Source organism: Peromyscus eremicus, chromosome 1 (genome assembly GCF_949786415.1).
Source record: "Peromyscus eremicus chromosome 1, PerEre_H2_v1, whole genome shotgun sequence".
In the NCBI taxonomy this organism is placed as follows: domain Eukaryota; kingdom Metazoa; phylum Chordata; class Mammalia; order Rodentia; family Cricetidae; genus Peromyscus; species Peromyscus eremicus.
The window spans coordinates 165903622-165916061 of NC_081416.1; the positions used below are offsets into that span (position 1 = coordinate 165903622).

Consider the following 12440-nt stretch of genomic DNA (forward strand, 5'->3'; position numbering starts at 1 on the left):
ACTGTGGAGACAGGATCACAACAGCTGTGAATAACTGAGGTATACTCAAAACAGAATACAGGGTGTGTAGAATTGGAATTTGAGATAAGAGCCACCAGGAGAGCAAGTTTAGCAGGAGAGACAATTGTGAGGAGAAACACTGAGCCAGCAACGTGCTTGATGCCATACGGGGTGACCAAATCAGCTGGGAATCAGTTGGTGGCATAGAGAATTGCTATCAGTAACAAGTAGTCAGAAAGCCCAATTCAACTTCTGTTCTACACTTCACCTTGAGGTAGAAGACCCTCTCGGAAGCTAAAGAAAGATCGGCACCCTTGTGGGAGCTTACTGTGTCTCCTCTGTAACTAACCTTCTCTCCCCACCTTTCTGCATTGAAAAAAATCTGCCCATGATAGACTTCTGTTTTGGGGGGCCGTTTTAATATATTATGTTAGGCAAGTTTCGTACAGCCAAGCAAAGTGTATGTCACTCTGGGTTGCCAAGCAGGGGGCACAAAAGGCTCTGTTTAATTGAATTTGGGGGTCAGTTTTTGGATTGATGTCCCCTGGGCCTGTTCTGTGTACAGTAAACGGCTTCCAGGCTCTTAGCTTGCCTGTCTCATCCCTTGGTTATTTCCTGCAACAAGAGAACTGTCAACGTGATACTCAGTAAACTTGTTATAGCCAATAGTCTTGAGTTCTTTATTGGGGAGGAGAAATAAAGGCAAACAGGATAGAGTACAGAGTATATTCTGGCCACTGTCGGGGCAAAGACAAAGGGCTATATAAGGGCAAAGCATCCATAAGAGTATGGTGCGGACTGAGACCAAGGTTGAGAAATTCAGTGAATTTAATTTGACCTTCAGGCTTTGCCCCAAATTGTGGCTAGAGATCTGCTTTACACATCCAGCCATGTGTTTATAGACACCTCTCCTGACCCGTGGCCTCGGGCACAGCAATGAGACTGATTTCTCTAAGTGTAGGGAGGGTTGAGGAAGAAAGGGAGAGTGGGCATCAGTGAATTCCATCAGAGCTCAACTCTCAGAGGACTCTTTGTTGGCCTGGCAGTGGGCAGGCACTCAGCGGGCCATGAAGCAGAGCTTATAAGTGGGGGGGATGTTGCCGAAGCCTGAGATCCTGTGAGTGATGTTGATATCAGCAGGAGGCACCAGAGAACGTAAGGAGAACCTCTGAAGGATGGAAGTGAAGTAGAGGAAGAGTTCCATGCGGGCCAGGGCCTCCCCGACGCAGACACGCTTTCCTGTAGACACAGAAACGATAAGAGATGTGTGGCAGTCTCGACCTACTCCTCAGCATCTCTGCTCACAGCTGTATCCACAATGTGGGGGCGTTATCAAGACTTTCTAGGGTCCCACTGCTACTGCCCAACTACTAGCTGCCACCTAGAGGGACCAGACAGGTGGGAACTTCTTGTCTGCCCGCCCACCCGGATTCTGCCTGAGTTAGAACCAGATATACTGGTTCCAAAGGATCCTTGAGGGCTGGGGTGTGACTCAATAACCAAGCTTTGACTGGATTCCACCAGTGAGAGGCTGGGGTGTGTGAATCAGTGGTGGAACATTTGCTCAGAGCGTGTGAATTCCATCCCCAGATCAGGGGGAAAAAATTCAAAAGTCTGTTCATTTCAATTCCTCAAAGGCATTTCAAATGCCTTAGGTATCAAATACTAGTAAGATAAAAAAAAAAAAAAAGACAAGAATTGTATTTAAGGCTATCTTCCTGATCACCAAGAACCATTTCAACAGTAGAAAGGGATTAATGTCCATTTCAAGTTGAGAATTGCAATAATTCACCCAAGGCTCCAGATGTCCCATGACTGCCATTTAAAATTACATGATGCCAAGGCCACTCACTGGCCAACACACTTCTGTCTGTGAGGCCAAGCTATGGTGCTGTTTTATGTCTGTATGTGCGAAGAGTATGAATGCTTTCCCTCTTTTAGAATGTTTGACAATGTTCAGAGAAAAGAGAGTATTTTGTGTCAGTTAAACAAGTTTCATGTTTCAGTGCTCTTGAATAAGAATGTTCACATTTTCACACATATGTGACCATTCAGTCAGGTGTTATCAGTGGTTACATGTGTCCACAGTACATGGCAGATACGCCTGGTTTAGACAAGGATCATATGGCTGACGAAACATGAAATATTTTTAATGTGATTCTTAACATAATATGGTTAAGTTCACTAAATGTGTGTTCACTGCTATTCCTGCTCTAACATTTTAATTTTTTTCTCGTTATTTCCAATGGTTTTAATGTCAGGATCTCACTGTGAGCCCAGTGTGACCTTCCGCTTGAAATCTTATTACTGCTGCTGCCTTTTGAATATTGAGATTGCATACATTACACCACCATGCCCACATGCCCACAATCATTCAAGTGAATGGTTCCAATATTACCTGATCTGAGATTTTAGTATTTTTATAACTCTATAACACAGACCCTAGAGAGACCACTCTAGTATTTATCTTGGGATATCTAGGCATAATTACCTACCAGAGGAAAAGACTACAAAGGCATCGTTCTTCTTGAAGCGCCCCTGTTCATCCAGAAAGTGCTGAGGATAAAAAGCATCTGGATAGCGGAAGTATTTGGGATCTTTGAGGACTGAGCCAATCAAGGGATACACGTCTGTGCCCTGGGATTCAGACAGAGGCCATTAGAATTCTGTGTTGGGCAAAGGGGGTGGGAGTACAAAAACAGGAAGAGGGAGAGGTCAGGAAAGGTGATAGGACAACAATGGGCGACAACCTCACCTTGGGGAGAAAGTAGCCTCGGAAATGAGTGTCCCGTATGACATTATGGGGGACACCCAGGGGTACAACGTCTGTCATTCTCTGTATCTCATGGATGACAGCATCAGTGTAGGGCATCTTGGCCCGGTCATCCACTGTTGGAATACGGTGTGTTCCAATCACCTGGTTAATTTCCTCGTAAACCTTGGCTGTAAGATGAAAGAAAATATATCAGGAAAGGTGAGAAGAAAAGCTGACATTGTATTCATTGTTTGGTCTTTGTTTTTATTTGTGGTTTGAGGGGAACATGTGATTGTCAACGGGGCCTCACTAGGTAGCTCATGTTGGACTGGGACTAGTTATATAGATCTCAAATGCTCTCTCTTCCTACTCAGCCTCATATGTGCTGGATTACAGGTATGAGTCACATGTCTGGCCAGGGAATGTCTGTGTAGAGAGGCGAGGGCAAGTCATGTTCTGGGTTTTGTGGATGTCGTTAAGTCAAGGATCTTGAGATGAAGATTTTGTTTCTAGATCCAGAAAAAACAGTGAGCCTTAAGGGAGAATAACGTGTGTTTGGATTGCTTCACCATATTCAACAACAGACATCACTGGTGCTTGATGGTACCAGTTCTTGAACACTGGTCAGACATCAGGAGGTACACAGCCTAGATCCTTGAATGACAAATGGGAATTTGATCTTTACTTGAAAATACCAAGAAACCATGAGAGGATAATGATCAGGACAGCATGCTGGGTCCAGCTGCACTATTATACACAGGTGTTGTTTTTACTCAACCAAAGGCTTGTTTTTAACTTGACTAGTATAGAGAAAGACCAAATTAGAGAGTTTTCTTCAGCAAGAAATGTCTTTTGATTACTGGAGTTCCCCAACCAAATCAAATTCTAGTTTATTAGACATGAATTCTGTTTGATATGGATAATGTAGTCAGCTGAGCAATAGCCCTCACATAGCCTTGCCTGGGTTTGATGGCACATGTGTCATCCCAGTGTCCCAGAAGGCTGAAGAAGAGTGGTCATTAGACCAAGGTTAGCCTGGACTATATAGTGAGATCCTATCTTTAAGAGAAAGGGGAAGGGAAGAGGTCCACCTTTAAATCCTTGACATCAATGTTATTTACACAAGGACGATATAAGGTCAGAGGACACTTGGCAGGTCTGACTAAGTTTCTGTGAAATGAAGAGATTAGCAGATTATGCATATTGGCCATGAGTAGTCATGTGTCTGAATCTTAGGTGGGCACGAGTTAGGGGAGGAGGTGTGTTAACAGAAGCAAAGAGATGCCTGTGCTCTGCTCAGGCTTTGCAGATGCAGGAAACAAGCTTGAGCCCAGGAACTCAAGAAGGGCTCTCTGGGAACTGGGAAGTCAGAGAGAAAGTCACTGACTTCCTTGACATCAGTCTAATGGAAGCCACTCTAAGCAGAAGTCCTGACCAGGAGGGTCAGATGATAAATACAGGTTACCAAGTCTCAACAGGTACAGAGAACAAAGACAGGGACAATCAGAGAGGTGAAGGCCCTATGTTCTGAGGTCATCAAAGGAAGAGAGGCCAAGGCTGTGGGAATGTACAATTTCAAGATTTCTATCCTTCCAAGGAGGCCTGGGAGGTACAGATGAGTTGCTCAGAGTGAAACTCACCCTCCACCTCGGGATACTTTGTCAGCAGCAAGAATCCATAGCGCAAGGTGGAACTCACAGTTTCTGTGCCAGCAAAGAAGAGGTTGAGGGTGGTGAGGACCAAGTTCTTGAGGTTGAATTCTGTGTTGGGGTCACTTTTATCCTGAAAGCAAAGGGGATTGCCAACAGAATCACCCCCTCGAGCCCTTACCTTCCCCTTTCCTCTGTGTAGAGGAGGCGCCTTTGTGAAAGGAGGACAGATGGGTTAAGTAAGTCCAGGAGAAACAACACAAACTAATATATTGAGTCGGGGGCATGTCTGGTGTTTTAGAGGAACAGCAAGAGAAGGCCGGTGTGCATGTAGTGGGCAAGAAGAGGAAGCAGAATCTTGCACAATTTGAAAGTTTGGGAGGCATCAGAGCACACAGCTTTCAACTGCCAAATACTCAGGTTACATAATGATTTTCCTAGAATTCTAATGGTCAACACACAGGCATGCAGGCTACATAATGGTCCCTACCTCTCAAAGACTTTAAACTTGTGATTTTGAAGTTTAAACTCAAATTTAGAGAGTGGGCATCCAAGATTCTCAGTTCTGAGACTCTAAAGGTACATTATGATTTTCAAAAATATAGTCTGTTGTATAGATGGTCTTAAAACTGTAAGATTTTAAGTTTCTTTCTTTATGCTAAACTTTGTAGATCTGAAGTATATTTTAGAAAAAATATGGTATATATACATGGTGTCATGAAGAACAAGGAAATCATCCTTTGCAGCAAAATGGATAGAACTGGGGGAGTTTAGTTTACTGGAAATAAGCCAGGCACAGAGGCAATTACTGCATGTTCTCTATCATAGAAGAAAGCTAGGAAATGTTTACTTGAAAGTAGGCCATATTCACAAAGATGAAGGGTGTTGGTTTTGACCAGTGTATGCTGTATGCTTATAAGGAAGTATCACACTAACATGCAGTTTATATGTGATGGCTATTCTTGGTTATCAACTTTAAGTGGGAAGACCTACTTCATCTGGGTCTTTGATGTGGGAAGATCCACTTTTAATCTGCTGGCAGCCTATGTAAAAGACATGGAAGAAGAAACCTGGCTCTCTTTGTCTGTTTGCTCTCATCCTCACTGGCAAGTCCATTCTTCACTGGCATCAGAGAAGACTTCTTCAGGATTCTTGCAGATATTGAAGACCAGCTGAAACATCCAGCCTCATGGACTGAACAACTACTGGATTCTTGGACATTTCATTGGTAGACCAACATTGTTGACTAGCTGAACCACAGCCTGTAAGCCATTCTAATAAATTCTAAACACACACACACACACACACACACACACACACACACACACACACACACACTGTAAGTTCTGTTCCTCTGTGTGTCATGATCCCCCACTGGTGTCACATATTAGATATTTACCTTACCACTCATAACAGTAGCAAAATTAGTTATGAAGTAGCACCAATTTTATGGTTGGGGTCACTACAACACGAGGAACTATATTAAAGGATCACAGTATCAGGAAAGTTGAGAACCATGGCTCTAGAGAATATGACTACGTATTTCATGCTAAAAAAATCTTATTTCATTAATTTTAAGGGAGTTTATTTGAAAGATGCACGTGGTTTACATTTCTAAAGTTTCCACATTTTTATCTAGAGATTGAAATAAACTATATGAGATAATGCTTTTTCTCTTTTCTTCTAACAGTTGCAAGATGGATTTGACATGGCTGGAATGAAGGTTTCAGAAGACAGAAAGAATGGTGTAAGGGAAAAGTACCTGGTGCATCTTGATGAGAAAGCAGTCGATGTAGTCCCTAGGGTTTGAGGGGTCAAAGGATGCTTCATTGATCTTGACCCTGGATGCAATGAAATCCTTAAGCTCTTCTAACAAGTCATAGAGGTAGTTGTGACTTCCTGGAAAATACTGCATGATTCTCCAGAACATGTCATATAACTGTGGGGAGGAGGCAAAGAGGTGTGTGTCAGTCACGGGCATCAGGGACCAGATGGGCCGAGTTCTAGAGTCAGAGTTGGGCTCAAAGTCTGTGGCAGGAGCTAAGGCAGAGCAGAGCACATTTTTAATCCCATCACCAGGGACACTGAGGCCAACCTAAGCTACCCAGAGACACCCTATTTCACTAAATAGTCTACTGTTGGATCTGAGCTTTGGGTGTAACCCTTTGTTTCCTGCATACTTGGACAAATTGATAAGTGCCTCCTAGGGATGAAGGGAGGAGGATTAGGCGGCATACAGGAAAGTGATTGCTTGAGAATGAAGGGTGAGCATGGGGTTGACTAGTGACTAATAAGTACCTGTGCCCAGGGCTTGCTCATCTCCACAAAGCTCTCATTGATCATCTTCATCAGTCTCTGGAAACATTTGTCTTCATAGTCGAAGCGTTTTCCAAAGACCATGGAACAGATGACATTGGACACAGTGCGGCTCAGGTAGAAGGTGGGGTCTATGGGAGCTCCTGGAGGTAGAAACTGACTATGTTGGAGACAGTCATGGGTAGGTAGGGCAAGAAACCACTCAGTGTTTACACAGAGCCCTGGGTTCCCTGCTTAGTAGTATGCACGAACACCTCATTTTCATATCTGAGTCTAGTATTCCCAAACTGCAACCTGGTTTGGAAATCTCCTAATTGATCTGTGAATGTTCAATATGATGATGCTTATACAATGCCTGGCCTGGCACCTGGCCTGGAATAAGCACCCAAGAAATGCGAGAGAAGTTCAGCATGATCTTTTGTCGTCGTTACCTTAATGTATTTGTGATGGATGGAAAGTAATAGAGGACACATCTGAAAAAAGAAAAAAAAATCCAAACCAAACCAAACAAACAAAACACCAGAGGGGCTGGTTAAGAGCACTGGCTGCTCTTGCAAAGGATCCAGGTTTAATCCCCAGCACCCACAAGGCAGCTCACAACCATCTGCAACTTCAGTTCTAAGGATCACCTGACTCCCGGGAACACCAGGCATGCACATGGTACATAGACATATGTGCAAGCAAAACATCTATACACATAAAATAATAACGATTTAGAAAAGAACACCCGATGTTAGTCTAGGTCTACCAAAAAAAATCCTTATTAAGGAATTCTTCCTGCAGCTGGGGAGAAGAAAGTTCAGCAGACAAATCATTTGCCACATAAACTGGAAGATTGGAGTTAGAATCGTAAGCACCCAGATAAAAAGTGGACCAGTTTTAAAAAGTATAGCAGCTTATCTCTGATTTAGCACTTGAGAGGTGGAGATAGGCATTCTCTGGGAAAAGCTGGCTAGCTAGATTTGTGGTAGCGAGAGCTTTGGGTTCAGCGATAATCCATGAATAATAATAATAATAGAGATGAGAGGAATTGAGGAAGACATGTGATGTCAACCTCTGGCCTCCACACGTGTGCACTCATGTGCAAGTACATGTGTACACACATGCATACATCCAACATGCACACATATGAAAAAAGAAATTATTCTGCTAGGTCTCAGATGCACTATTTGTAAAATGGGATCTTGGTCAAGTAAACGGTGTGGGGGTCAATTTCTCCAGAACCATGCACACATTCATGATGTACAACATAGCAGATAACTTCTGGAGGTACAAGACTGTTCAAAGCCATGGGTGGACTCCTTATTTGTCTAGAGTTCAGACAAGGGACTTCTGGTTTAAAGAGATATATATCTATATCTCTTTATCTATTGTTTCTATATTTCTCAATCTTTGTCTTTTCTTTCTAGTCTCTATTGGCTCTATACCTTATTTTATGCTAGGAACTAGACACCTTTAAAAACTATAATAAAACAAAAATCACACATAAACAAAAACCTCTCAGAGTGTCTTTTGTGTTGGCCTACTCCTGGGTATGTGGTCTTCTCTGGAGTTTGGTTGATATTATTCATTGCCACTACATTGGAGAAAATTGATTTTTCTCTTTCCATCAATTATCAGTTGCAAATAGCTTCTTGGTTAGGGGTGTTTGTTTGTTTTGACTTTTGTTGTTTTATTTTATTTTGAAATAAGGAACATGAAGTTGGGTGGATATGGAGGTGGGGGTGATGTGGGAGGAACTGAGAGGTGAAATATGATATAAATATATTGTAATTTTTGAAAAAAATTAATGTAGTAAAATACCCAAGAGAATAGTTTTCCTGAAGAAAATGTGTGTGTATGTGGTGTGTGTGTGTGTGTGTGTGTGTGTGTGTGTGTGTGTGTGTGTGTGTTAACTGGAGCAAGTTCAAAGTCATCCCAGCTGCATAGTGGAACCATCCACTCCTCCACAAACACCAGGGGTAATTGGGAGTAAAGACCTTCAAAATGAGAATTTTCTAAGCATTTGTTTCATAGTGAAGTGAATATACCTACCACTGACAAACTATGCTCTTTTTGAAATTTTGTTTTAATTGAATTTTCATTTGTGTATAGGTGTTTTGCCTGCATGTATGTCTATGTACTACATGCATTCCTGATACCTATGGAGGCCACACAAGGGCATTGGATCCCCTGGAACTGGAATTATGGACTGTTGTGAGCCTTCTGTGAGTGCTGGGAACCAAACTCAGATCCCCTGGATGATCAGCCAGTACTACAGCAGCCAAGCCATCTCTCCAGCCCAAAAAAACTGTACCTACCCTTAAAAATGGTGAAGATGGTAACTTTTGTGTTATTTTCTTCATCACAATAAAGCATGTATGACATAGCAACATTTGATCCTTTCTCTAGGAAAAGATGCAAGCTCACACAACACTAGAATCCTGTATGGTTTCTTGAGTTACAGACCCCCGAGATCCACTGGTGAACATTTCTAGACAAACTGTCTCTCAGAATCTTCCATGTTGATTTCTAACATATAGAACCTTCCTGGAAACCTGTATGAATCCTTATTGTTTTCAATCCTTTCTTATTTCAGGTCTTTCTCACACCAAGTCTCCCCATGACTTAGCTTTTCCTAGCACCCAGTCACCCGATGTAGTCTCCATACCCTTGACTTTATGGAATTCTTCCAGTAGATAACCAGCCTCCTCCTGGATCCGCTCTTCAATGCTCCGCTTTCCCATTCCAAAGTTTCGAAGGACGGTCAAGGAAAAACGCCGAAGTACCTTCCATCGTTCCCCACTGGACAGAGCTAAACCTGCCGGAATGTCTGTGGTCAGGCGCCTGCCCTCCACCCTTTCTGCTCTCAAGTCTGTGGTAGACACGATTACTAAAGCTCAACCTTCCAGACTCAATGGGAAATCAAGATTCCCTCCAAAATAGTCTGTACTGAAGGAAAAGGAATGGGGCTACGAAAAAATTCAGTAGAGCAAGGAAGTTTTCCTATAGGCTAGTGAGCTGTGGCTGGGTTAGTTTCACGTTCAATGCCTAGAAAAGTGGAGGAGGAAAGGATGGAATGCCATATGGAGTATTCCCTAAATGGAAATACTAATTCTATTTTCTGGGTGCCAGTTGGATTCTTCAAACATATATATGTGTGTACACAGAAGATCACCACTGTATATCAATGCACCTATACAAAGGAGCTGCATGAAGACTATAGTAGAAATCACCTGATGTATGGATTGGTGAACTGTTTAGAAATGTAATAAGATTATTTTAGAATATATTGATAAACAAAAGGAAGAGTGGAATGGTGGAGTCTAGAGGAGGGGATCAGATCCCCTGAAACTGGAGCAATAGATGATTGTGAGCCCCATGTCAGTGTTGGGAACCAAACTCAAGTCCCCTGGATGAGCAGCTAGTGCTCTGGACTGGAATGGTTCATGGTGTGGTGAATGGGTGGATAGATGTCTGTCTGTCTGGAAAGATATGAGAATGAAAGATTCTAAGTGAAGCATTTGTGGATAGAGAGAGTAAGATGAATGGATAATGGCTGGAAGTAAAAGTGGCTGGATTGATAGAAGAGCAGGTGGATGGAAAGATTAATAGGTGTGTGAATGAATTAAAGGTCACTGCACAAATCAAAGTATGCATGGATTCTTGGATACATAGAACATTGAAGAAATGTGAATAATTTGGTGAAAAGATGTTTGCATACAAAGGATAATGAATATATTTTGATGGATTTATAGAACAATGGGTAGAACTGAGAAAAATGTTTATTGATATAAAGATAGATAGACAGACAGACAAACAGACAGATGAAAAGAGGCATTTGCAGAATGCAAGCAAGTAGGAGTGGGTGTATAGGTAACACTAGACAAGAATACTCCTAAATGCAGGTGCTGGTGACCTGTGTTGTATGTGCATATGGGCAGATAGGAACTAAGCTTGCCTGAGATGGCTTTAGGGGAGTACACAAATAATACCACACAGTAATTCACTAAAAGTAAGAATAAAAGTAACACTACAAGCACTTTAGAGTCCAAATTCTGGAATTGAAAAACAAAGTAGCCCTCACGCATACTGTGTGACATTACCTTTCTTACCATCAGCTTTTGCACTTTCAAAATTAGCAGAACATTCATATCCTTCTCAAGGGAGTTAATGTAGGTGGTTTATGGACCTATCAGAGACCCTTCAACACACTGAGACTATTGCAATCATTCCTGTTCTTATTGCTGCAACTTACCATGACCTTGGAAGTTCTTGTCTATTGTAGGCATTTCACCACGGCCACTGAAGTCATCTGCTTGGTCGATCAGGGCCTCCTTCATAGCCTCGTATCCATACAAAATAACCACTGGCCTTGGACCAAAGTACACAGTGAACACAGGGCCATATTTTTTCTGGAGCTGAGAGTGAAGGAAGATACCAAGGAAAGGAGTAAATTGGAGTATGACGAGACCCCCAGGCAAGGAATGTAGAGGGTAGAGATTCTAGGAGGATGAAAAGGTAGACTAGTAGAAGTCCTGAGCTTGGAAGGGCTATTGGCGAGAAAACATCAAAATGACTCCTGTGACCTTGGACAGCAAATGTCCCTAATTTTGTACATCTTGGTTTTGTTTGTGAAACAATGGGCTTGGAATAGCTGAACTCCACGATCTGCATCTTCTCTCTTTGAAATGCTAGGTTTTAGCATCTTAAAAGTCTAAGACAATTTGAGATGAAAGTTGTGCTTAAAGAAATGAGATTCAGCCGGGCAGTGGTGGCACATGCCTTTAATCCCAGCACTTGGGAGGCAGAGGCAGGCGGATCTCTGTGATTTTGAGACCAGCCTGGGCTACAGAGTGAGATCCAGGAAAGGCACAAAGCTACACAGAGAAACCCTGTCTCAAAAAACCAAAAAAAAAAAAAAAAAAAAAAAAAAGAAAGAAAAAAGAAAAAAAGAAAAGAAAAAGAAAAAGAAAGAAATGATATTAAAAAAATTAGATTCCTCAAATCCTTATATTGTGATCCATGATCCCAAGAAGAGGGGATTTTGTTCTAGTGTTCTCAGAGTCTAGGACTGATCCGCCCCACCCTTAATTTTAGGATTCTGAAGTTTCAGAATCCTAACCTTCCTAAAGTTTGTTTTTGAGTCTGTGTTTAGGAATCATGAGTTTTGGTGTGTACTCAGCTATGGTGTTTGTTGCCTTCATCGCTATAAGAAGAAATGGACACACTCACCTTCAGGAAGGATTGAAATACGTTATCAATGCGGACTTGTAACAGGTTCCCCAAAACTGGTATTGGTGTGGGGCCAGGGGGCAGCTTCCCTCCCTTGCTGGTTCTCTTCCACGCAATTGAGATGAGCAGGCAAAGCAAGCAGAGTGACAGAAAGATGCTGAAGGCCCATCCCAGTGCCATGGTGCTAAGTCCAGGGCTTGTGTCCTTGGATCCAGATCCTGCTTAAATAGCTCCTAGGAAATCAGCTTGTACTGAAATCTGAACCCTGTGGGAGTCAAGCTATCCCTGTATTATGGCATAGGAGGCAGATCGGTTGGTGGGTGTGGATTTATGTAATTTGTAATCTCTCACCTGCACAGAGTTTATTGAATTCACCCACATGGGATTATTTCCTTTCTTCCTATTTCATGTTTCCCACTGGCCCTCAGCTTCACATTCTTTGTGGCATCTGATGAGAGATCTGTTTATAGGGATCTGCATAAAGCATAGACTTCCCTATATTATCC

The 12440-nt window shown here is 42.4% G+C and overlaps 1 protein-coding gene across 1 annotated transcript; it reads right to left on the reverse strand.

Moving 5' to 3' along the window:
* Nucleotides 1–1057: 1057 nt before the first annotated feature.
* LOC131902478 (cytochrome P450 2G1) lies at nt 1058–12114 on the reverse strand. Its single transcript, XM_059253477.1, has 9 exons — nt 11935–12114; nt 10958–11120; nt 9371–9520; nt 6703–6863; nt 6167–6343; nt 4396–4537; nt 2756–2943; nt 2496–2637; nt 1058–1239 (listed from the first exon to the last, which is right to left on the reverse strand). The coding sequence occupies exons 1-9, from the start codon at nt 12112–12114 to the stop codon at nt 1058–1060; spliced, it is 1485 nt and encodes a 494-aa protein (XP_059109460.1).
* Between the last annotated feature and the right edge of the window lie 326 nt (nt 12115–12440).